The sequence below is a fragment of the Acomys russatus genome, chromosome 3 (assembly GCF_903995435.1).
Source record: "Acomys russatus chromosome 3, mAcoRus1.1, whole genome shotgun sequence".
NCBI lineage: Eukaryota > Metazoa > Chordata > Mammalia > Rodentia > Muridae > Acomys > Acomys russatus.
Genome location: NC_067139.1, coordinates 77,470,195 through 77,492,090, shown reverse-complemented (window position 1 = coordinate 77,492,090; position 21,896 = coordinate 77,470,195). Strand labels below are relative to the sequence as shown.

General features: G+C 46.4%; 1 protein-coding gene across 1 annotated transcript in view; it reads left to right on the top strand.

The window, feature by feature from the left end:
- Positions 1–2,952: 2,952 nt before the first annotated feature.
- Gch1 (GTP cyclohydrolase 1) overlaps positions 2,953–21,896 on the top strand; it is a 33,307-nt gene continuing 14,363 nt past the window's right edge. The window contains exon 1 of the mRNA XM_051142963.1: positions 2,953–3,296. Coding sequence (XP_050998920.1) covers positions 2,960–3,296 — 337 coding nt within the window. The 5' untranslated portion in view covers positions 2,953–2,959. The remainder of the gene's footprint in view (positions 3,297–21,896) is intronic.

Genomic DNA, 21,896 nt, shown 5'->3' with positions numbered 1-21,896 from the left:
AAGCACAAGTTTATCTTCTGCCTCATCCGATCTCGGGCTTACTAACACCTGTTTATAGGTCAGAGAATCAGCATACAATATTCTCTGGAAGAAAGATGGTACTAATCTGATTGTTTGATAAAATCCATCTTTGGAATTACAACATAATCCCTTCCCTGGGAAGAATGGTCTCCCCCCACACCCGCCCACCTCCGATCTCAAAGAAAATAATAAAATCAAAAGCATATGTTACTGCTTAAGAGCCCAGCCCAGCCAGCACATCTTTAATCCCAGCACATGGGAAGTTCTAGAGGCAGGTGGATCTCTGTGAGTTTGAGGCCAGCCTGTTCTACAGAGTGAGTTCCAGGGCTACACAGAGAAACCCTGTCTCAAAAACAAAACAAAACAAAACACCAAAAAAACCCAGTCGATCAATAACATTTTAGTTTACCCCATCATCTGGGGAATGGATCTTTGTACTTAAAACTGGATCAACCCCCTATTTCCCCACAAACACAAATGAGTTTTAAGTGAAAATGCTTTTTCACTTGCTAATCAATTTTTCCAGGGTCAAAGTTCTGGTCACCACAAACGTTAGCCAGCAGGAGGCTGACTGCAGGCAGGAAGCTAATCAGTAGAAAAGCAAGCAAGGCAGTGGCAAATTTAGGATGGGAAGAGGAAGGGATTCTTGCTGTAAAGAAACAGTTTTAGAGTTCAGTGGTGGTGGGGCGAACCTGTAATCCCAGCACTCAGGAGGCAGAGGCAGGTGGAGCTCTGTGAGTTCTAGGCCAGCCTGGTCTACAGAGTGAGTCCCGGGACAGCCAGGGCCACACAGAGAAAGCCCATCTTGAAAAACTAAAAACAACAACACAAAACAGTTTTAGGCCAGGTGTGGTGGCACATGCCTGTAATCCCAGCATTCAGGAGGCAGAAGCAGGGGGATCTATGTGAGCAGCTCAAGGTCAGCCTGGTTTACAGATCCAGTTCCAGAAAAGCCAGGGCTACATAGAGACCTTGTCTTGAAAAGCAAACAAACCGAAGAAAAGAAAAAGAAACATCCTTAGGAAAGCCAAGTTAGGGGGAAGCTTATGGGAGAGATGGGTGATTGCTGATGGGTGAGCACCTTCTCAGGTCTGCAGGTTTGTGGCCAAATGACTCAAAACTAACCCTCATCGGTCAGAGGATGATTTTCAGTGATGCAGATCTTAAGAACACAGATGCTTATTTCTTCATCATTTCCCACCCCCCTCCAACCCGCCAAGACAGGGTTGTAGACTAGGCTGGCCTCGAACTCACAGAGATCCACCTGCCTCTGCCTCCCTGAGTGCTGGGATTAAAGGCGTGTGCCACTATGTCTGGCTCATCTATTCTTTTTTAAATGATTTATTTGTTTGTTTGTTTGTTTTAATTTATGGTTTCTCAAAATAGGGTTTCTCTATGTAGCGCTGACTGTCCTGGAACTCACTCTGTAGATCAGGTTGGCCTTGAACTCAGAGATCCACCTGCCTCTGCCTCCCAGTGCTGGGATTAAAGGTGTGAGCCATCATTGCCCAGTTCAAAGATTTGTTTATCATTCTTTTTAATTATGTGTGAATAGATAGATGCCATAAGGAGTGGACATCCTGTAGCAGGAGTTGCACATGGCTCTGAGCTGCCTGAGGCGATGCTGGGACCAGAACCCAGGTCCTCTGGTAGAGCAGCGAGCACTCTTAACTGCTGAGTCATCTCTCTAGCTCCTATTGTCTTCTCGGGTCGGTGATTAGTTTGCAGAGGTTGTTGGCTTATTACATTCTGTCCAGCTAGAGGGTGTAGCTAGCCGCTCCAGTCCTCTTGTTGGTCACCAAAGTCAGGCTAATGAAAGAACACAACCCTCCCCTAGTCATTGTGAAAGACAAGGTCAGGTGAGGTTAAAACAGTGGAGCAGAGACCTGGCAACTTACGAGTACTATTATCTCCCTAGGCATCATAGGGACTCCCAGGAGGCAGGCCAGAGGGTTTTCAGAGTGTCAGGTGTGTTGTACACATTTTAATCCATCGACAAATTTCTTTTTTTTATTTTTGGTCTATTTTATTTATTTATTTATTTTTGGTTTTTCGATACAGGGTTTCTCTGTGTAACCTTGGCTATCCTGGACTTGCTTTGTAGACCAGGCTGGTCTTGAATTCACACCTGCCTCTGCCTCCCAAGTGCTGGGATTAAAGGCGTTAAAAAAAAAAAAAAAAAAAAAAAAAGAGGACGTAGCTGGGTGCTGGTGGTGCACGCCTTTAATCCCAGCACTCAGGAGGCAGAAGCGCCTGGTCTACAATGCTAGTCTGGCACAATCAGGGCTACACAGAGAAACCCAGTCTGGAAAAACAAAACAAAACAAAACAAAAACAAACAAAACAAAACAACACAACAACAACAAAAAAGAACCCAAGAGTTGCTTATCACTAGCTTTTTTGCTCCACCCCGCCTGCCCCAGCAAGGTCACCTGTTAGCTCATCTTTCACAGGGCAACCAGAACACAGCCTTTTTTGCGACCACGCCCCCTTTGCACGTCGAAAGTGAGGGGTACCCGGTATCTCTATTCTCGGAGGTTCCGGTTCTCAGGATTCCTGTCTCTTTGTAGACTCAGTTCTTCCCTTCGTAAGCAGAGGTGGGGCGGGGAGGGGGGGTTCCAACCTGAAGCTTGCCTTGTGCAACCTCGAGGTTTAGGGACCATCCAGGAGGGTGGGGCGGAGAGGCGGGGCGAGCACCGTGACGCAAGAGGCTCGGGCCAACCAGAACACTACGCGGCGCCGGCAGAGTGGCCCAGCTATAAAAACAGAGGCCCGGCTGGGCTCTCCAGTTGGTTGCTGCCCTGGACTTAGAAGAGTAGTGTCTCTCCTGGCTGAACTCCTGTCCCGGTGACGGCCACACAGGTCACTGCCGCCGGCGAAGCCGAGCCGCTGTACTTGCGGCACCGCAGTGAGTCTCGATAGCAGTCGCGCCGGGTCCATGGAGAAGAGCCCGGTACCGGCGGAGAAGCCGCGGGGAGCCAGGTGCACCAATGGGTTCCCCGAGCGGGAGCTGCCGCGACCCGGGGCGAGCCGGGCTGCCGAGAAGTCCCGGCCACCCGAGGCCAAGGGCGCACAGCCGGCCGACGGCTGGAAGGCAGGGCGGCCCCGCAGCGAGGAGGACAACGAGCTGAACCTCCCTAACCTGGCGGCCGCCTACTCCTCCATTCTGCGCTCTCTGGGCGAGGACCCCCAGCGGCAGGGGCTGCTCAAGACGCCCTGGAGGGCGGCTACCGCCATGCAGTTCTTCACCAAGGGATACCAGGAGACCATCTCAGGTCCGTTAGTGCCCAGGGGTGTGCGGGGCGCGCGGAGGCGGGTTCGGGAAGCGGGGTAGCTCCGGGAACTTTCCCGAATTGCTTCACTTTTGGCACAGGGAGCCAACAAGCTGTCAGGTTCCAGCCCCAGCTGTGGCCCCGGAGACTCCACCTGGTTGAGGCGAGGGCCCCTCCTGGGTCGCGTGGCTGGCACCCAAGGGTCGGGGGCACCCAAGGGTCGGAGGTCGGGGCTTGCGTAGGCTTAGCCACTGACACTGAGCTCTGGGGCGGGAAGACATGTGCGACCCTCTCACCTGAGCGCCCACAGCTTGATGGCGCACTTGAAGCACACACCTACCTTCCCCACACAGGGATTCCCTGGACACTTGTTGAAGCGACGCTTCTTGGATCAGTCTGAGATACAAGCGCTTTTCGGTGAAGCCAGATTTCCTGTACATCCAGTGAGCCTAGTAAACTTAGGCACTTGTAGAGTGTTGGAGTTGGGGATCTTCTTCAGAGTGTTGTAATTCGCATCCGACCACCTCAAGTTTTTACTCCAGGTTAGGACTTTGCCAACATTTGACACAATTCTGGGTTCGGAGTTACGCAGATTTGAGGTGTGGATTTTCTTGGGCTGGTAATGTTGCTGAAGGCTTCCTTCGCTAGCTCCCTCAAAAGAAATAAAAGGGACGCCTTGCTGCTGCTCTGAGATTTGAGGTTTGATGGACCCGGGGCTTCATGCTTGTGTGCCCCCCTGCTCTAAATCCGCTACCATCGTCATCGTCGGTCTGCGCTTGCAGGCACCCAGCGACGGGGAGGCAGTTGCTGTGGGGGGAGGCAGGGTGAAAAGGAAGTTAAAAATGACGAGGACCTTGCTGCCTATTTGGTAAGCAGCATTGGTCTTTATTCTACAAGAAGCTTCTGGTTCTTTCTGCTGAGTTCAAAGGTCTTATTTTTGGTTTGCATCTGTGCGTCTCTACGACGTGTTTCCTGGGGAAAAAAAATACAGTGCTGCTTTGAAAGGTAGTCACCCTGTCTGTCCTTGTCATTTTCCTGAAGGCTTTGAGAGACTGAGAGCCAGTCCTAGAGAACAATGGCTTCTGCCAAATCTTCGCAGATCTTAAAGGAAGGGTGGGAAATCAGCGCCTGAGAAGGGCGGGGCCCCAAAGGAAATAAAACGACTTCCTGATAATGCTAGAAGAGGATCTAGAACGAGTTCTGAGTCTGGCTTTCACTGTTTCACATTTTGGTGGTGAAAGTTTGGGTCTCAAAAGCAGTTTGAAAACGCCGAAATTGAAGACCAATCCCTGGGTTTGCCGGGAGTTCAGTATCTGGGATCGGTGGCTGGAGTCCCTCCCTTCTGCACATCTCATTACTCCAAGGGGAGAGGAGGGTCTAGCCCCATCCTCACATAGGTCTCCAAAGAGACTTGCCTGTTACTTGAGAACTGATTGCCACAGGCTTGCTCATAAGCTGAGATTCAGCTCAGGAGGCCTAAGGACTCCAAAGCACCTCCCTTCCGGGTTATTAATGAAAAGTCCCTTGGCTTGTAGACAGATGACTGCTCAGATCGCTGAGGAAGACGGAGGGAGGGACAGCTTAATGGGTGTGGGGTTTCCTTTTCCAGTGACAGAAATGTTCTGGAACTAGTCAGAGGTGATGGTTGCACAACATCTGTGAATACCACCGAACTATACAGTTTACAAATGGCTAAAACGAAGATTTTTATAGGTATTAAAAAACATTTTAAAATGTATTTACCTTAATTTTATGTGCGTTGGTGCTTTGCCTACATGTATGGCTATGTGAGTGTCAAATCTTGGAGTTATAGTTGTGAGCTGCCATGTGGCTGTTGGGATTTGAACCCAGGTCCACTGAAAGATCAGTCTGTGCCCATAACCACTGACCCATCATCTCTCCAGCCCTTTAATAGCATCTTTTTTTTTTTTTTTTTTTTTTTGAGACAGGCTTTCTCTTTTAGTCCTGACTGTCCTGGACTTACTCTGTAGACCAGGCTGGCCTCGAACTCACAGAGATCCACCTGCCTCTGCCTCCTCCTGAGTGCTGGGATTAAAGGCGTGCGTCACCATGCCTGGCTCTTTAGTAGGTATTTTATCACAACAAAATCATGAACTATTTAAGATTATTGATTAATTGCTTTTCTTTTTATTATGTAGCCTTGGCTGTCCTGAAACTGTATATGAAGACCAGGCTGGTCTAGAACTCACAGAGATCTGCCTGTCTCTGCCTCAGGCATGCGGGGATTAAGGGTGTGGGTGACCATGCCCACCTCAGTTGAATGGTCTTGGCTAAACCTGAACTTTGCAATTAAGTATATTCTTTTATCCCTACAATGAGGAAACTGAGCAGCAGCTGATAGGTGGTGGGGGCCAGGTAGTCTGGCCACTGGTAGGTTGCAGGCACTTCCTTATGTTGTAATACAGCAAGATGAGTCAGGGCACTTTTCTGTCAGGTGCTTCAAACACGTGCGCAGAGAAAGGCGTGGGCTGGGGTAAGATCAGCTTGTCACATGTAATAAAGTATAGTGAAGATGAGTGTTTAATTTTAAATATAATGATTTTATTATTTCTTTAAGAATTCTATCCATAGCTTAGTGGCGGTGGCACACACCTTTAATCTCAGTATTTGGGAGGCAGAGGCAGGTAGATCTCAGAGTTTGAGGCCACTGTGGTCTACAGAACAAGTTCTAGGACGGCCAGGGTCACACAGAGAAAACCTGTCTCAAACAAGCAAGCAAGCAAGCAAGCAAGCCCAAAACAAAAGGAATTCCATTCATGTATATAAAGCATTCTGATCATATTCACTCCTCCTCCTAATGACTCCTAGACGCTCCTTCCCCCTCACTCTTCCCCCACCCTACCTTCCTGTCTTTTTAATTAAAAACATTTTTTTATAAGCTGGGTGTGGTGGCGCACACCCTTGATCCTAGCACTCAGGGAGGCAGAGGCAGGCAGATCACTGAGTTCGAGGCCAGCCTGGTCTACAAAGATCTACAGAGTGAGTTCTAGGACAGCCAAGGCTACCCAGAGACACCCAGTCTCAACAACAACAATAAATTATTTTTATTTTATAACCTATGGTATCCAATTTGTGCTGCGCATATACTTATGGTTATATGGTCATCCATTGAGCTGTGTTTGATCACAGAGTTCGAGGCCAGCCTGGTCTACAAAGTGAGTCCAGGACAGCCAAGGCTGCACAGAGAAACCCTGTCTTGAAAAACAAAACAACCCCCCCCAAAAAAAACAAAAAACTGACTCCATGTCCCCAGGAGTCATCAACTGTCAGAACTTTCTCCCTTAGGAGTGGGTGTGTGAGCTTCTATCCAGGCCAAGTCAGGCTGAATTGTTGACAAATAACCAAAAATAATTTTATTTCCAAAATAAGATTTTTATTTACTTTTTGTTTTTTTCTAGAAAGGGTCTTTCTGTGTAAGGTTTTTTTTTTTTTTTTTTTGCTGTCCTGGACTCTCTTTGTAGATCAGGCTGGCCTCAAACTCAGAGAGATCTCTCTGCCTCCTGAGTGCTGGTTTTAAAGGCCACCATGTCTGGCCTGATTTAATTTATTTCAAATGTGTCAGTGTATTGCCTGCCTGGATGTAAGCACACCACATGTATGCAGGAGCCCTTAGTGGCCAGAAGAAGGCATCAGATCCTTTGGAACTGGAGGTATAGACAATTGTGAACCAACATGTGGGTGCTGGTACCCTAGCCCTGGTCCTTTGCAAGATTAGCAAGTGCTCTTTATGCTGAGCCATCCTTTGAGACCCTGAAATGTTATTTTTTAACTTTTAAAATTTGTGGACAAATATATTGATTTATAGCTTTTTGTATGCCTGATGCTCTATTAATTTCTCGTCAGAAATTATGTGGTATTTCATAATCTCCATATTTTCCTTTATCTTCCAGTTTCTTCTCTGGCTCCATTCTTGGCTCTGGGGAGTTTGTCATTTTCCATCACCCTTCCCTGTTACACCTTTCTCCTCTTCCCAGTACCTGCCTTTCCATGGGAGTGGTTGTAGTCATCTGTGACAGGGCTGTGTGTGTGCCAAGTCTCCCTGTGGCTGTCACTAATGGGCTGTAACTTGTGGGCTAGGAGGTGGGACGGAGGAGATGCCCTGCACCCCTCCCAGGGGTGTCCATGCTTTGGCTGACCCTTGGTCACACTCAGACCAAGTCCTCTTCCTCCATTTCTGTGTCCTTTCAGTTTAGCCACATTCCTCTTCCAGACCTACGCAAGGTGCCTTCCCTCCCTGAGTGCTGGGGTTGAGGGAGCGCACCACGCATACTCTGTCTACCTTTCTTCCATTCAGAACCCTCAATTAAGTTGTGAGGTCCACTTACCCATCTCCTGAGGCCCTTTTGATCAACTCTGTCCATCCCCCGTCTTCTCCCAGGTGTGAACAGCAGCAACCCTCGTGGACAGCCTTAGCCACCGAAGGATCCATGCTGGATTCTGTCCCATCATCATCAACTGTGTCTTCTCCTAGTTTATGGGGGTATTTCTTCTTGCACATTTCTTCAGGACCGTGTTTTCACTTTTCCTACCTGCACTGCCAAGAGTTGGGAAGCATGGGTATAATCCAGGCCGAGCTGGCGGTACTGGCAGGGGCAGAGAGCCATGGCTGTCTGTGTCTCAACCATTCCCACTGCAGTTGATTGCTCCTGTTCACTACCACACACACACACACACACACACACACACACACACACACACACACACACTTTGTTTTGGAATACTTTGTTTTTATAAAAATAGTCTTCACAGCCAGGTGGTGGTGCACGCCTTTAATCCCAGCACTCGGGAGTCAGCAGAGGCAGGCGGATCACTGAGTTCGAGGCCAGCCTGGTCTACAAAATGAGTCCAGGATAGCCAAAGCTACACAGAGAAACCCTGTTTCGAAAAACAAACAAAAACCAAACCAAACCAAAAACCAACAAAAAATTAGTCTTCACTACCTCATGAGAAAGTTGAGTAAGTGAAAGATTTTTCTTCTGAAATCACAATGATTCTGATTGATTAAATTGGATTGCATTGGTGAACTAAAAACTGACAGCTAAAATGTCAAGAAAGACAAATAAAATTATTGATTTAAATTTTTTTTTATTTTTTGGGTTTTTGAGACAGGGATTCTCTGTGTAACCTTGACTGTCCTGGATTTGCCTTGTAGACCAGGCTGGCCTTGAACTCACAGAGATCCACCTGCTTCTGCCTCCTGAGTACTGGGCATGCGCACCCCCCTTCCCCACGCACTTATTTTACTTTTTAATTATATGTAAGAGAGAGGGAGAGCGCATGCGCACACCAGATCAGAGGAGGGCATCTCATTCCTTGTAGCTGTAGTGATGGGGTTGTGAGTGCTGGGAACTGAACTTGGGTCCTAGAAGAATAGAATATGCTCTTGCCCTCAGCTCTCTCTCCAGCCTCAGAGTTACGTTCCTGCCCTCAGTTTTAAAATACAGCTGAGGGAGATGACTCAGTTGAGAAAGTAAGTGCTTACTGAAAAACCATCAGACCCAGCTGTGATTCCCAGCACCAACATAAGAAAGTAAGGGGCCTGGAGAGATGGCTCAGAGGTTAAGAGCACTGGCTGCTCATCCAAAGGTCCTGAGTTCAATTCCCAGCAACCACATGGTGGCTTACAACCATCTTTAATGAGTTCTAATGCTCTCTTCTGGTACACAGGCATACATGCAGGCAGAACACTGTATACATAGTAAATAAAAATCTTAAAAAAAAAAAAAGAAAGAAAGTAAGGTACAGTGGTACTTGTCTTAGCACTGAGGAGGTAGAGACAGGAGAGTCTCTGGCTAACTAGTCTAGCCAAACTGGCAAGCTCCAGGTTTATGGAGAGACTGTCTTAAGAGATGAGAAATTGAGGGAAACACCTCCTCCCCAGTTCATCCTAGTAAGGGCTGAAATGTCAAATGGTAGCTCACCTAAATCCTTTTCTTTTTTTTTTTTTGAGACAGGGTTTCTCTGTGTAGCCTTGGCTGTCCTGGACTTGCTTTGTAGACCAGACTGGCCTTGAACTCATAGCAATCTGCCTGCTCTGCCTCCCGTGTGCAGGGATTAGGGGTGTGCACCACCATGCCCAGCCGCCTTCAATTAAATCTTGACTCACTAACGATTTCTGTTAATTTTGTTAGTGAATTATTAAATAGAGCTTATTTGTTGCCAGAAAGAGCACTGTGAATAAAGCAGGAAATGAGAAAGCTGACGATACAGTAGTTTGTCATCCAGAACAGTTGAGAATAGGGCCAGGTGTGGTGGCACACGCCTTCAATCCCAGCACTCGGGAGGCAGAGGCAGGTGGATCGCTGTGAGTTCGAGGCCAACCTGGTCTACAAAGCGAGTCCAGCGCAGCCAAGCTACACAGAGAAACTCTGTCTTGAAAGGGGGGGGGGGGGAGCGAGAACTAGGGAGGTAAGGGAGCCACACTTAATTTTGGAAAGACAGAGAAGCATGGCGGCGCTTGTCTTAAGTGCTTTTCTATTGCTGTGAAGAAACCACGACGAAGGCAACTTACAAAAGAAATAATTAAGTGGTGGGTTTATGGCTTCAGAGGGTGAATCCATCCCATCGCAGGAGTGTGCGTGTAGCAGCAGTGCGCAGGTGTGGGGCTGCAGCAGTAGCTTTCATCTTATCCTCAGGTTGGATAGAGAAAGATTGGGGAGAGAGGCAGACAGACACTCTGAGAAAGAGTCTGGTCCTGACATGGGCCCTCGGAATATCAAAGCTCACCCCCAGCCTCACATCTTCTCCGGCATGGCTACACCTCCTAATCCTTCTCAAACAGTTCCACTGGCAGGGGGGTGGGGGGGTGCTCCCATTCAAACCACCACCATAACATTGGTTCCCTAGGCTGCATAGAAAAAATACCACAGCTGAGGATTTAAGCAGCAGAAATCAGTGATTTTACAGCTCTGGAGGCCAAGTCTGGACTTGGGGGAACCAGCAAGCCCCAGGCCCCTCTGAAGTCCACACCTCATGCCGGTTTCTGGTAGTGGAACTCAATGCACAGTCCTTGATTTGCAGCCACCACTCAACTTCAATCTCTGCCTCTTCCAGTGTCTGCAATTTTTGTCTTCTGAGGATATTGGTGATGGAAGATTCATGTTCTAGTATGTCTCTGAATTTACTGAGTTCCACCTGCAGCATGTCCAATAAAACCATGTTCACAGGTGCTGGGAGCTTCTGCATGATTTTCTTGGTAGGATATGATTCAACCCAAAGCAGCACTAAATATTTATTCCTAAGATTAACTAGGGAAAAAAAAAGATTAACTGGGGTTTTACAAGTATCTGTCTGTCTGTCTGTCTGTCTGTCTGTCTGTCTATCTATCTATCTATCTATCTATCTATCTATCTATCTATCTCTACCTATTTACCTACCTATCTTGAGACAAGGTCTCTCTATGCAACCCTGGCTGTCTTGGAACTCCCTCTTTAGTTCAGGCTGGCCTTGAACTCACAGAGATCCACCGGCCTCTGCCTCTTGAATGCTGAGATTAAGGGCTTTCACCACCACCCTTGGAGGCAGGTGTGATTTTTTTTTTTTTTTAATTATTGTTTTCCAGTCATTGTGCTGAGTGCTGGGAACAGAAGGAACAGAGACACGAACCAGCCACGGGGAAGAGGAGTGTGGTGAGAACCACGAGGCCCAGAGAGCACTTAGTGGGCACTTGATTAGTGCTGGGCGATGGCAGCAGGAAATGCTACAGCAGAGGCTGCGGGCTCCATGATGTCCCTGTTCACTGACTTTGAGCCCTCCCTGAGCCCCTGGCAGGTGCCACCTTGCTCTCTCTTCCTAAGAGCCCTGTAGAGCATGGAATGTGCCCCTGTTGTAGATAAGAAAACTGAGGCACAGGTCTGGCATGCTCCCCAATGGTGCCTGAAAAGCACCAGAGCTGAGAGGGTAGCCAAGGTCATGTGACACAAAGTCATGTGACACAGCTTTTGGTCAACGACAGGGTCTTACTGGTTTTCTTGGCGCTCTTCTTATTTCTTGTGTTATATTCTGCCGTTTGCTTTGCCTGGCTCTAGAAGCTCCTCCACTCCCTGGCATCTCCCCGGGTTTGTATTCCCAGTACCCTTTGGTCATTTGAATTCAGGGTTTGGGGGGAATAAGACTGCAGTACCAAAACTGACCAGGAGAGGGCTGAAGTCTAATTCCTGGTTTCTAGATCAGAAATCTTGCATTTATGGAATCCTAATTCCATATTAGTGAAGGGAGCTGTTTCTGATATCTGTAGGTTCTCTTCAGAGTCCTGTGGCACTTGTATTATACTCGGGCTACTGTGAGTGAGTGAGTGAGTGAGTGAGTGAACTATCCTGTAATTCTGTTCTGCTAAGGCTGTGGATACAGATTTTCTAGACTTTTATTTTACAGTAGAACTCTTCTCTGAATTCTTAGCAACTTGCCCCACGCAGGGGATGGACGTAGGGGATACATGGATTTGTTTCAGAAGGACAACGAGCATTTGGTGCTTTGTCTTGTTACGACTGAATTTAAAAGGCGTTTTAGAGCTGGGTGTGGTGGCCAGATCTTTGAGTTTAAGGCTAACCTGGTTTACAAATTGAATCCAAGATATCCAAGGCTACACAGAGAAATCCTGTCTCTTGAGAGACAAAAAAAAATTATTTTTGAAGATTTACTTTTTGGTTGTTTTTTGTTTTTGTTTTTGTTTTGAGACAGGGTCTCTCTGTGTAGTCCTGGCTGTCCTGGACTCACTTTGTAGACCAGATTGGCTTCAAACTCACAATGATCTGCCTGCCTCTGCATCCCGAGTGGGATTAAAGGTGTGTACCACCATGCCTGGCTCAGATTTACTTTTATTATTTAGTGTGTGGGTGTTTTGCCTGCTTGTGTGTCTGTGCACTGTGTAGGACACTGGATGACCCGGAACTGGGTAACATTGGGTGGTTGTGAGCCACCATGTGGGTGCTGGGAACCTAACCCCAGTCCTCTGAACGAGCAGCTGGTGCTCTGCTGAGCCACCCTCCCATCCCAGAGCTGCGGATTTTAAGTCCTTGTAGAAAGAAGAGTTCCAGTGTGTGTGAGAATCAGCTGTTCCCTATCCTGTGGCCTCTGTGACTGTGGACATACATACAGGTCTGTCCTGCTCTGCCCCTCCCCCACTTCTTCGCTGGATCATCTTGCAGTAAGTCCCTGAGATGTCATGACATTGGTGAACATTCTACTGACCTTTAAAATACAAGGATTTGAGAAGAACAGGCCATGCATGCTCAGCTGCCTCTTAGTATTAAGTGTTTGCGGTTAGGTTCTCTCACAGGTGTCTTTGCATTAGCTGATCTTGATTTAAACAAAGTTCCCACGTCACACTAGGAAACCCTCCTTAAGGATCTTATAAGCCGCTCACTTTCACTTTTTAGATTCTAATATGTTGCTGAAGAACTGGGCCATGTGCTGTGCAGAGTTTCTCACATTCTAGGCTTTGTTTATTTTATTTCCAAGAGTTAGTCTGACGTAAACCTTTATTTCTCATATATTTTGAACGCACTAGTTACCAGATAAACAAAACCTTTTAAGTGTAGGCAAGACTGATTCATAGAAGGAGGCCTCTGATCCTGTCAGGGGAGCTAAATGTCTTCTTTTTCTGGCCTTAAGCTCAGTCAGCCTTAAGGGTCTCAGCCTAACATGTCAATCACAGAGTTTTCCACTAGCCTTTCACCTTCTGATTTTGGAGCTGTTGGCGACTGCCTAGATCAGTAGTTACTAGAAGTGACAGACTAGTGATTTTTGGTCCTTCTTTAATTAATTTAAAATTTATTAGTTGGAGCCAGGTGTGGTGGTACACGCCTGTAATCCCAGCACTAGGGAGGCAGAGGCTCTGTTACACAAAGAAACCCTGTGTAACCAAAATCAAACAAACAAACAACATAAGCAACCCTCCCCAAACCAAACCAAACCAAACCAAACCGGCTCATATAAAGTATATGAAGCTTAAAAACGAAGACATTGTAATTTATTTTGCTTTGAGACAGGATTTCTGTGTAGCCTTGCCTATCCTGGACAGATCAGGCTGGACTTGAACTCACAGAGATCTGCCTGCCTCTGCCTCCCTAGTGCTGGGATTACAGGCATATACCATTGCGCCTGGCCGCAGAAGTTCTAATTTTCAATGCATTTAATTCTGTAATAGAAAACTACTTAGTTATGTATGGATCAATATAGAAGCCATAAAATATGACTAACATCATAAAGAGTTTTTAATCTGTTGAATACCAACACAAATGGAGTCACGTGACAAGCTGGGAAGGGACATTTACCGTTCATCCTGGACAGTGGGTTTACTAACATAGAAACGCTGGGAAGTGATGGGAGATTACAGAGCATCTGAAGAGAGGTTTTTAGTCAGGGAAATCCAAGGGCTCCTCAAACACCAGGGAATACTATTGACCTCACTCTCTACAAGAGAAGCACACAGGTCCTAGATAGAGACACAGTCTTTGTTGGATTGACAAACATGCAGAGATTTGATACTATGTTATTGAAATAAGAAAACATGGGCTGGAGGGATGGCTCGTTGGTTAAGAGCACTATCTGCTCTTCCAAAGGACCTGGGTTCAATTCCCAGCACCTACATGGCAGCTTACAACTGTCTTAACTCCAGTTCCAGGTGACCCGACACCTTCACACCAATGCACATAAAATTAAATAAATTATAAAAAAAAAAAAAAAAAAGAAAACATGATGCCTACTCAAGGTTAGGTACTCTGTGGAAATGACTTCTTACACACCTGTTGTCTTACAGTGGCTACATATTGCAGAGGTTGAATTTTGTGTGAAAATGGTGCGTATAGAAACAGAATGTTGCGGGGGTGGAGAGATGGTTTACCGGTTAAGAGCACTGCTCTCTCAGAGGACCCACATTCAATTCCCACACAGCAGCTCACAACTGTCTCTAAGTCCAAGACCTGACACCCTCACGCAGACATACATGCAGGTAAAACACCAATGTACATAAAATTAGAAAAATAAAAATTGCATATTATAAAAAACAGAATGTTGTGTTAAGTTGGATGAACACACAGCAGTTACCTATTAGTAAGGGATGTAGCAAGAACAAAAATGCTCAGCAGAACTCCACAGTTGTCGGCGGGGCAGCTCCAGTGTCGGGCACCAACCCCTGAAGAACTAGCACATCGCCAATAATCTGGGAGGCCTTACTAGCAGGAAACAGGCTGACGCACAGGTCATGGTTATATGTTCTATATAGTAAAAACATTTATGAACTGAGAGATCATCTTTACTAGGTTATACAACTTATTAGAAAGTGGAACTGCTCAAGAAAAGACTGGCGCATAAGTGAGCACGCAGTCGTCGCAGCAGCAGTGGGGTGTCTGGATGGGCTGTGTGCATGCCTGGCGAGGGCCCCACCAGCAGCTAATGCTTTTCCAACTGTGACTTAGTACTGAAATGTTGCCATTTGACTACAGATGGCAAAGTGTGGGCTGTACTTACACAAGGCTCGAGGGAGTTTCACTTTGCGAATGTGTGGGCATGTACATGCATGTGTGTAGAGGCCAGAGGGCAGCACTGAGTGTCTTTGTCAGTCTGCTCTTCCCCTGGTATCTGGGACTGTGTCTCTCCCTGAACTTGCAGCTGACTGGTTGGCTAGATGACCAGCAAGCCCCTGGGACTCCTCCTGCCTCTGCCTTCCCAGTGCTGGGATCATGACCACAATACCCAGGGGTTCTTTGTTGTTGTTTTTGTTTGTTTGTTTGTTTTTAATGTTGGTTCTAAGGGATCCAGATTTGGGTCCTCTTCCTTGTACAGCCAGCAATTTACCAACTGCACTGTCTTCCTAACCCAAAGTGCTTTAAAAATGGATTTGTGTATCTATTCAAGGTAGGAAACGATTAGAGAGACTGTCAGTGTATGTTTTATATATACCTTAATTTCTATAAACATTGCTAATCTGCCTGATTTCGATATCCCCTCCCCCAAATTGTCACACCTATCCCAAGCCACCCATATATAAACTAATGAACATAGTTTAACTTCGTGAGTTAGCTGTACTTCACTCTTTTTAGTTTCCTAAGTATGTGTTTGGATTTTCAAATAAGTTAAGACTATAACCACAGCCACTGTGTCTAGCTTTAGCTCAGTGTATGAACTATTCCCAGCTCTGACAGCTAGCCCTTCCTCAAGTCACTCCATGGCAGCTGTCCCAGAGCCTCCGACGGACTCCCGTTCCACACAGCCCTGACCAAGGCTGTTCAACCAAGACCAGCTCCTCACTGGACTGGTCAGGGCTGTCTGCCCAGCTTCCTCACAGGTTGCACGAGCCATGCAACACATGTTGCTAACACAACACAGACATTGGGTCCAGTCATGGAGCAGCTGGTGCTGTGGCAATGCCTGCTGTGCACGGTCTCCCAGTAAAAAGATGCTTGAGAGGTCCGTGGGCCACAGCAGTATCTCAATACACAGTTAGCGTGCAACCGCCTGCTGTTCATGTCCAAGGCCAAGAACCTAGGACTGCTTCCATGTTGGTGTCTGCACTCCATGGAAAGCCAAAGCAAAAATTGGGTGAACTGTTGTTTCTCTAATTAAAGCCACACGCCCCACCCCCTGCTGGTAAGGTCACTGGCGTGTTGTTGGAGGCTGATGACTCAGAACTGTCTCATATGCTCCTGTCTCCAGAGTCTCCAGCCTGAGGCGGATGGCTACACCGCAGGCCCTTCAAGCCGAGGCGGCTGCCCAGGAGACAGTTAGCAGAGATGTACACTTCACCAAAGAAACAGCTAAACACCAACATTTAATTATTAGGAAGGCTTTGCAAAGTATAAAAGAAAAAAAGAAAAGAAATTTTGACTGTTAACATCCCAAGCAAATGCCAGGTCTGGCAAACATCTCCAGTCCCAGGTTACTTGACTTAAAAGCAATTAAAAATATAAAAAATTATATACTCTGAGAAAAGCATTTTCATCAAAATACAAAGTTTTAAAGCATTCCTTTATTCAACTTTTTATCTATTTACTATAGAATAACTTAGTATGGCATTTCTTTTCCTCTCCCTGTTTGTTTTTTTATTTTATTTTTCCAGAAAGGGTCAGGTTGGCCTAGAACTCATAGAGTTCGCTTACCTCTGGCTCTTAAGGTTCTGAGATCAAAGGCCTGTGTCGCTAAGCCCAGCTCTTTTTCTTTTCGTTGTTTTTTGTTTGTTTTTGTTTTCTTTTCTGAGATGGAGTCTCAAAAAAAATGTAGATCAGCCTGGCCTTAAACTCAGACCTACTTGCCTGTGCCTCCTGAGAGCTGGGACTAAAGGTGAGTGCCACCACATCTGGCAGCCATCTGTTTCAAGTAACAGAGGTGATAGTAAGGACATGCAGTTTGGATTATAGGAGCCTGAGGGGGACAACTTCCCCTTAGGGTCCCTGATGAAATTGGGAGGATGATAAAAGCGCGAGGGGAGCAGAGGTGGGTAATGATAAAAGGAGACTTGTGGTGCTGCCCAGACTCAGGCATTGGATGCTGGGAGAGAGGACAGCTTGGGGCCGCGCGCAGTGGCTGGGTGGGTAACCTGGAAGGGGCTTGACAGGCTGACTCTAAGGTTTTGAGTCAGTTGCTCTTTTAAAACAAATGCATTGAGGTTTCACCTATAGCCAGTTGGCCATTGGCACGAACCCCCCTCCCCCTGCTGATCAGGACAACCCATAAGTGACATGTGTCAAGTTCCGGTGCTGCCACTAGGTTAAGAGCAACACAGCTAATTGTACAGCACTGACGCTTGACTAGTAGTGAACCGCCATGTTCTGGGACGGTGCACCTGCTACGATGAGCTTTGTTAATCCAGGATGTGCTTCTACTTCTTTGAAACGCTATGGAAGCCTGTGTCCGTCCTCCCCGCAGAGCCTCTCTGCCCATGTGCACCGTGCCACTCTATTGTGCTGTTTTCTCTATGCTTGCTTTTACCTTCTGTTGTTTGTCATGGCTTTAAAAACAGTAGACTACATGCGTAAGTACATAGACACACACACACACACACAGATACACAAACACACACACACAGACACACACCATGGATAGTGGGTTGTGTGAGCGTGTTCCGTAACAGACTGCTTAGTGATTTGTTTCTCAGAGCAAAGCCCCATCATAACTAGGCACAGTGGCATGCCCTTGTCAGCCCAACATTTGGGAGGCAAGCCCTGGCCTATACGAGATTCTGTTTCAAAAAACAAAAGCATATGCCCATCATTAATCAGTGCAAGTTTGACTTTGTTTCTTTTGGTGTTTCACAACAGGGTTTCTCTGTGTAACCCTGGCTGTCCTGAACTCCCTTTGTAGACCAGGCTGGCCTCGAACTCACAGAGATCCGCCTGCCTCTGCCTCCCCGAGTCCTTACACATGGCCTGGTTCCTCAGTTAGCTGAATGCTTAATGGCATGCTGATAAACTTTTGCCCCATTACAGTATGATGGGGCATATAGGAGTATATACACACGTATATACAAATGATCCTGACTGAAGCATTAGGAAGCACAGAACCGCACATTTACATACGCATACATATTACACAGGGCTGCTTTTTACATATGATGGCAATACTGCCTTACCTGACCTCCTGCAAAAAGTACTAGATGTTTAACATAGTCCCCACTTCATGTGAAGGGAGAACCATGGGATTGGCTTAATTGGAAAGTGTCTTAAGAGAGTGAGACACTTAGAGGCCTTGAGCCACCATATAAAAAGCCCAACAACCTTGAGGCCTTTTCTCAGTGGAGACATCTTGACCATGTGGAGAGACCACTTGCTGAAACACTAGACACATGGTAAAAAGCCCCTAGTTGGCTCTAGCCCCAGGTGGAGAAGAATAGTGGCCAGACACCTGCTCTGGGTCCTGTCTCATTCTGGTCCACAGAATCTGTGGGCCCGTGAGCCGTGCTGTAGGGCACTCACTTGGTTATGCGGCAGAAGCAACTGGGCCAGATTCTGAGCCGAGGGTAAGTAGACTTTGCATTTGGATAGAATAAAGAGAGAGCCTGGGATATGTAGGCTACAGACTTAGCTTTGTGAACTGCCAGTGGAAGGCTACCCCTCAAAAGCAGGCCTGAGTGCCCTGAAGGAGGAGAGGGGAGGAAATTTCAGATGAGTGCATTGGTACCAGGAGGTGTGAGAGCACTCCCAAGCTCAATTCTTTTTTTTTTTTTTTTTTTTTTAAATCAAGACAGGGTTTCTCTGTGTAGCCTTGGCTGTCCTGCACTCACTTTGTAGACCAGGCTGACCTCGAACTCACATCGATCTGCCTGCCTCTGCCTCCCAAGTGCACCACCACACCCGGCATCCGAGCTCAATTCTGAAGGAGCCTTGTGTTTAGCTTTGTCTTGGTGCATGGGTTACAAGGGCACTGTGGACACGCCAAGGCCCGGAGATGCAGCTTTTACTCTGGTAGCCTGTTAGTGACCTCAAGCTCTGAGTACAAGTAACCTGGGAGGGTGTGGACCTGTGATACAAACATTTTCCCTCAAACAGGGACAGGCTTAACCATTGGCACCTTTAGATGGTTTAATTCTGGGCAAGAGCAGAGTCCCCGTGCCCTGGGTTGTATTGCCCCTCTCCCTGGATTCACGTTGTTCCTCCCTCTTCTCTTTCTCTCGTAAAAGCTGTAGGCTGATGCGGTTATATCCATCCTGCCGTTAGGATGGGCCAGGTTCTGACACCATCTTTCACCAGGTTTGCGTACCGTTCCTGTCCCAGAACAGTGAAAACAGTAAAAACAAGCCCTCTCTGGTAGAAGTTTCCTGTGGGGGCAGAGTCCTGCCCCCTGGCAGAAACAGGCCAGTGTTTGTCCTAAATGGGCACGGGCTCGGGAGATAAGAAGGTTCTGTGTGTCAGCGCAGGTGCCTCAGACCAGGAGCTCTCTGGGTGTGGATGGGGCCGTTCCCGAGGTGTCTGGGACCGCAGCATTGCGTCATGGGCCATGTTGTGTTTTCAGGTTGGAGTCCTAGCAGGCAGAAAGCCGGAGGGATGGCTGCTCAGCTGTGCCCTTCAGTGCTTAAACACTGACAAGCGCAGCGGTGGTGTGGACAAACCTTCAGGAGTCTGCTCTGGTTTCCTTTGTGGCTGTGACTAACAGACAGTAGGGAGGAGAGCACCGTGAGCCCCGTTTCCAGGGTTACCTTCTTGCTGCTGATAACAGGCAGGAAATTAAAACAATCTGTGATAGAGCTTTGTTCTTATTATCCACAGATGGCAGCTTTGAGATACGAGGGAGCAAAGCATAAGTAAATATAGCCAGGAAACTTCATTATAGAAGAAAAATGACTCGGTGGGGTCAAGTTTGTAGTCTGGGTTCATTTTTATGAAATGCGGTTTAGGCAACATGGCTGGTGTCTTCCGTTCCATACCAAGCATTAAACCTTGTGAGGACAATTCAGTTTCTTCTTGGTTTGATTTTGAGTATATAAACATTTATATCAACTCGAAGTCCAAACTCCGTGACATGGGCTGGAGAGATGGCTCAGTGGTCAAGAGCATTTGCTGCTCTTCAGAGGACCTGGGTTCAATTGCGCCCCAGCTCCAGGATATTTGGTTGCCGTGGGGATGCCACAGGCATCTGCATTCACATGTGTACATACCCAGTCCCCATACTTTTAATTAATTTAAAGAAAAAAACTATCTAAAAACAAAAACAAAACACCAAAACAATCTGATCAATAAATGAGGAAATGAAAAAAAAATTAAAGGTGCAAAAAAAAACCTATCTAAAACTATGACAAATCATATTTAAAAACAGTTCATTTCCAGCTGTCTCTCTTTTGAAATTCATAATCCTTTTGTTTGTTTTTTGTTTTTAGAGATAGAGTTTCTCCGTGTAGCATTGGCTGTCCTGGAGCTCACTCTGTAGACCAGGCTGGCCTCAAAGAACTCATAGAGATCCTCCTGCCTCTGCCTCCCGAGTGCTGGGATTAAAGGCATGCACCACCACTGCCTGGCCTGTTTGGTTGTTTTTAAGACAAGGTTTCTCTGTGTAGCTCTGGCTGACCTGGAACACATTCTATAAACTAGGCTGGCCTCAAGCTCACAGAGATCCTCCTGCCTCTGCCTCCTGAGTGCTGGGATGAAAGGCGTGAGCCACTGCCTGCCTGTAATCCTTTCATAAGTAATTATTTTATTAGCTTTTAAATTTAGCCTTCCAATTTTTTTTTTTTTTTTGAGTATAAATGTTCACGTTTCACATGAGGCCACATAATGTATTACAATGAAAAAATAGTTTAACTTTATTAAGGTACAACTAACATCTCCTAACTCTACAATGTGAGTTGAGATAGACAGACAGACAGACAGACAGACAGACAGACAGACATGCGTCATCTAGCCATCAGGGTGATGATAATATGGGCCTTTTCTGTCACCCCCACAAAAGTTTCTTCCTGATATTTTGCAATCAAATTCTTCCCCATTTCTCTGTCCCCCATGAACCTCCTATTTTCCTCTACTGTAATTTCACCTTTCCTAGAATTTCACACCTATGGCAGTCGTGTGGCACTAGGCAGTCTCTTCAGACTGCACATAACTGAACAGAGAGGACTGTTGTGCCAGGAGGTACAGCTTTCTCAGACCACCACTGCGTATGACGTATGACACTGCTTTTGTGGCCTGTCGTGGGCTGAATGTTGCTGTGTAGCGTGCAGAGGGGCCTTTCATGTTTCCACATGACTTTGCGTCGCTCGGGGACTCAATGTATCTTTTACGGTTTTTCAGAGTCCTACTCCGTTGTTTATACATTGCAGTTGTTGGATATTATTTTTATGTTTTGAAGTAATTCTAAACCTATGACAAAATTACAAAGATGGTTTTCATATACCATCTCATCAACTTCTACCAAAAAATAAAGTGTCTCATGCGTATCGTACAGTTGGTAATACTTAAGTCAATATTTGCACAATGCTGCAAACCACATACTTTACTCAGATTCTGATTTTAGGGTTTCTTTTTTCTTTTCTTTTCTTTTCTTTTTTTTTTCTTTTTTTTTTTTTTGGTTTTTGAAGACAGGGTTTCCCTGTGTAGCCTTGGCTGTCCTAGATTTGCTTTGTAGACCAGGCTGGCCTGTAGAACTAACTCATAGCAACCCACCTGCCTGTGCCTCCCGAGTGCTGGGATTAAAGGCATGCACCACTATGTCCGGCTTGATTTTAGTTTTAATTGCACTTATCTATTATATTTCACTAATCTCCTCTACTCTCACAATTTCACAACCTTTTCATGTTTTTTTTTTTTTTAAGATTTATTCATTATTATGTATACAGTGCTCTGGCTGTACATACACCCACAGTCCAGAAGAGGGCATCAGATCACAGTATAGATAGTTGTGAGCCACCATGTGGTACTGGGAATTGAACTTAAGACTTCTGGAGGCACATTCAGTATTCTTAAACTCTGAGCCATCTCTCCAGCCTTTTTTTCATGTTTTTTTTTTTTTTTTTATGACCTTAATGATTTTTCAAACGAATAGCTGTTGAGCCACGCCTGATAGCACACTCTAACCACTCCATTTACTTGGGAAGCTGAGCTATGAGGATTAGGAGTTCAAGACTAGCCTAGATAACCTAGGGAGACGTTATCTCTAGCA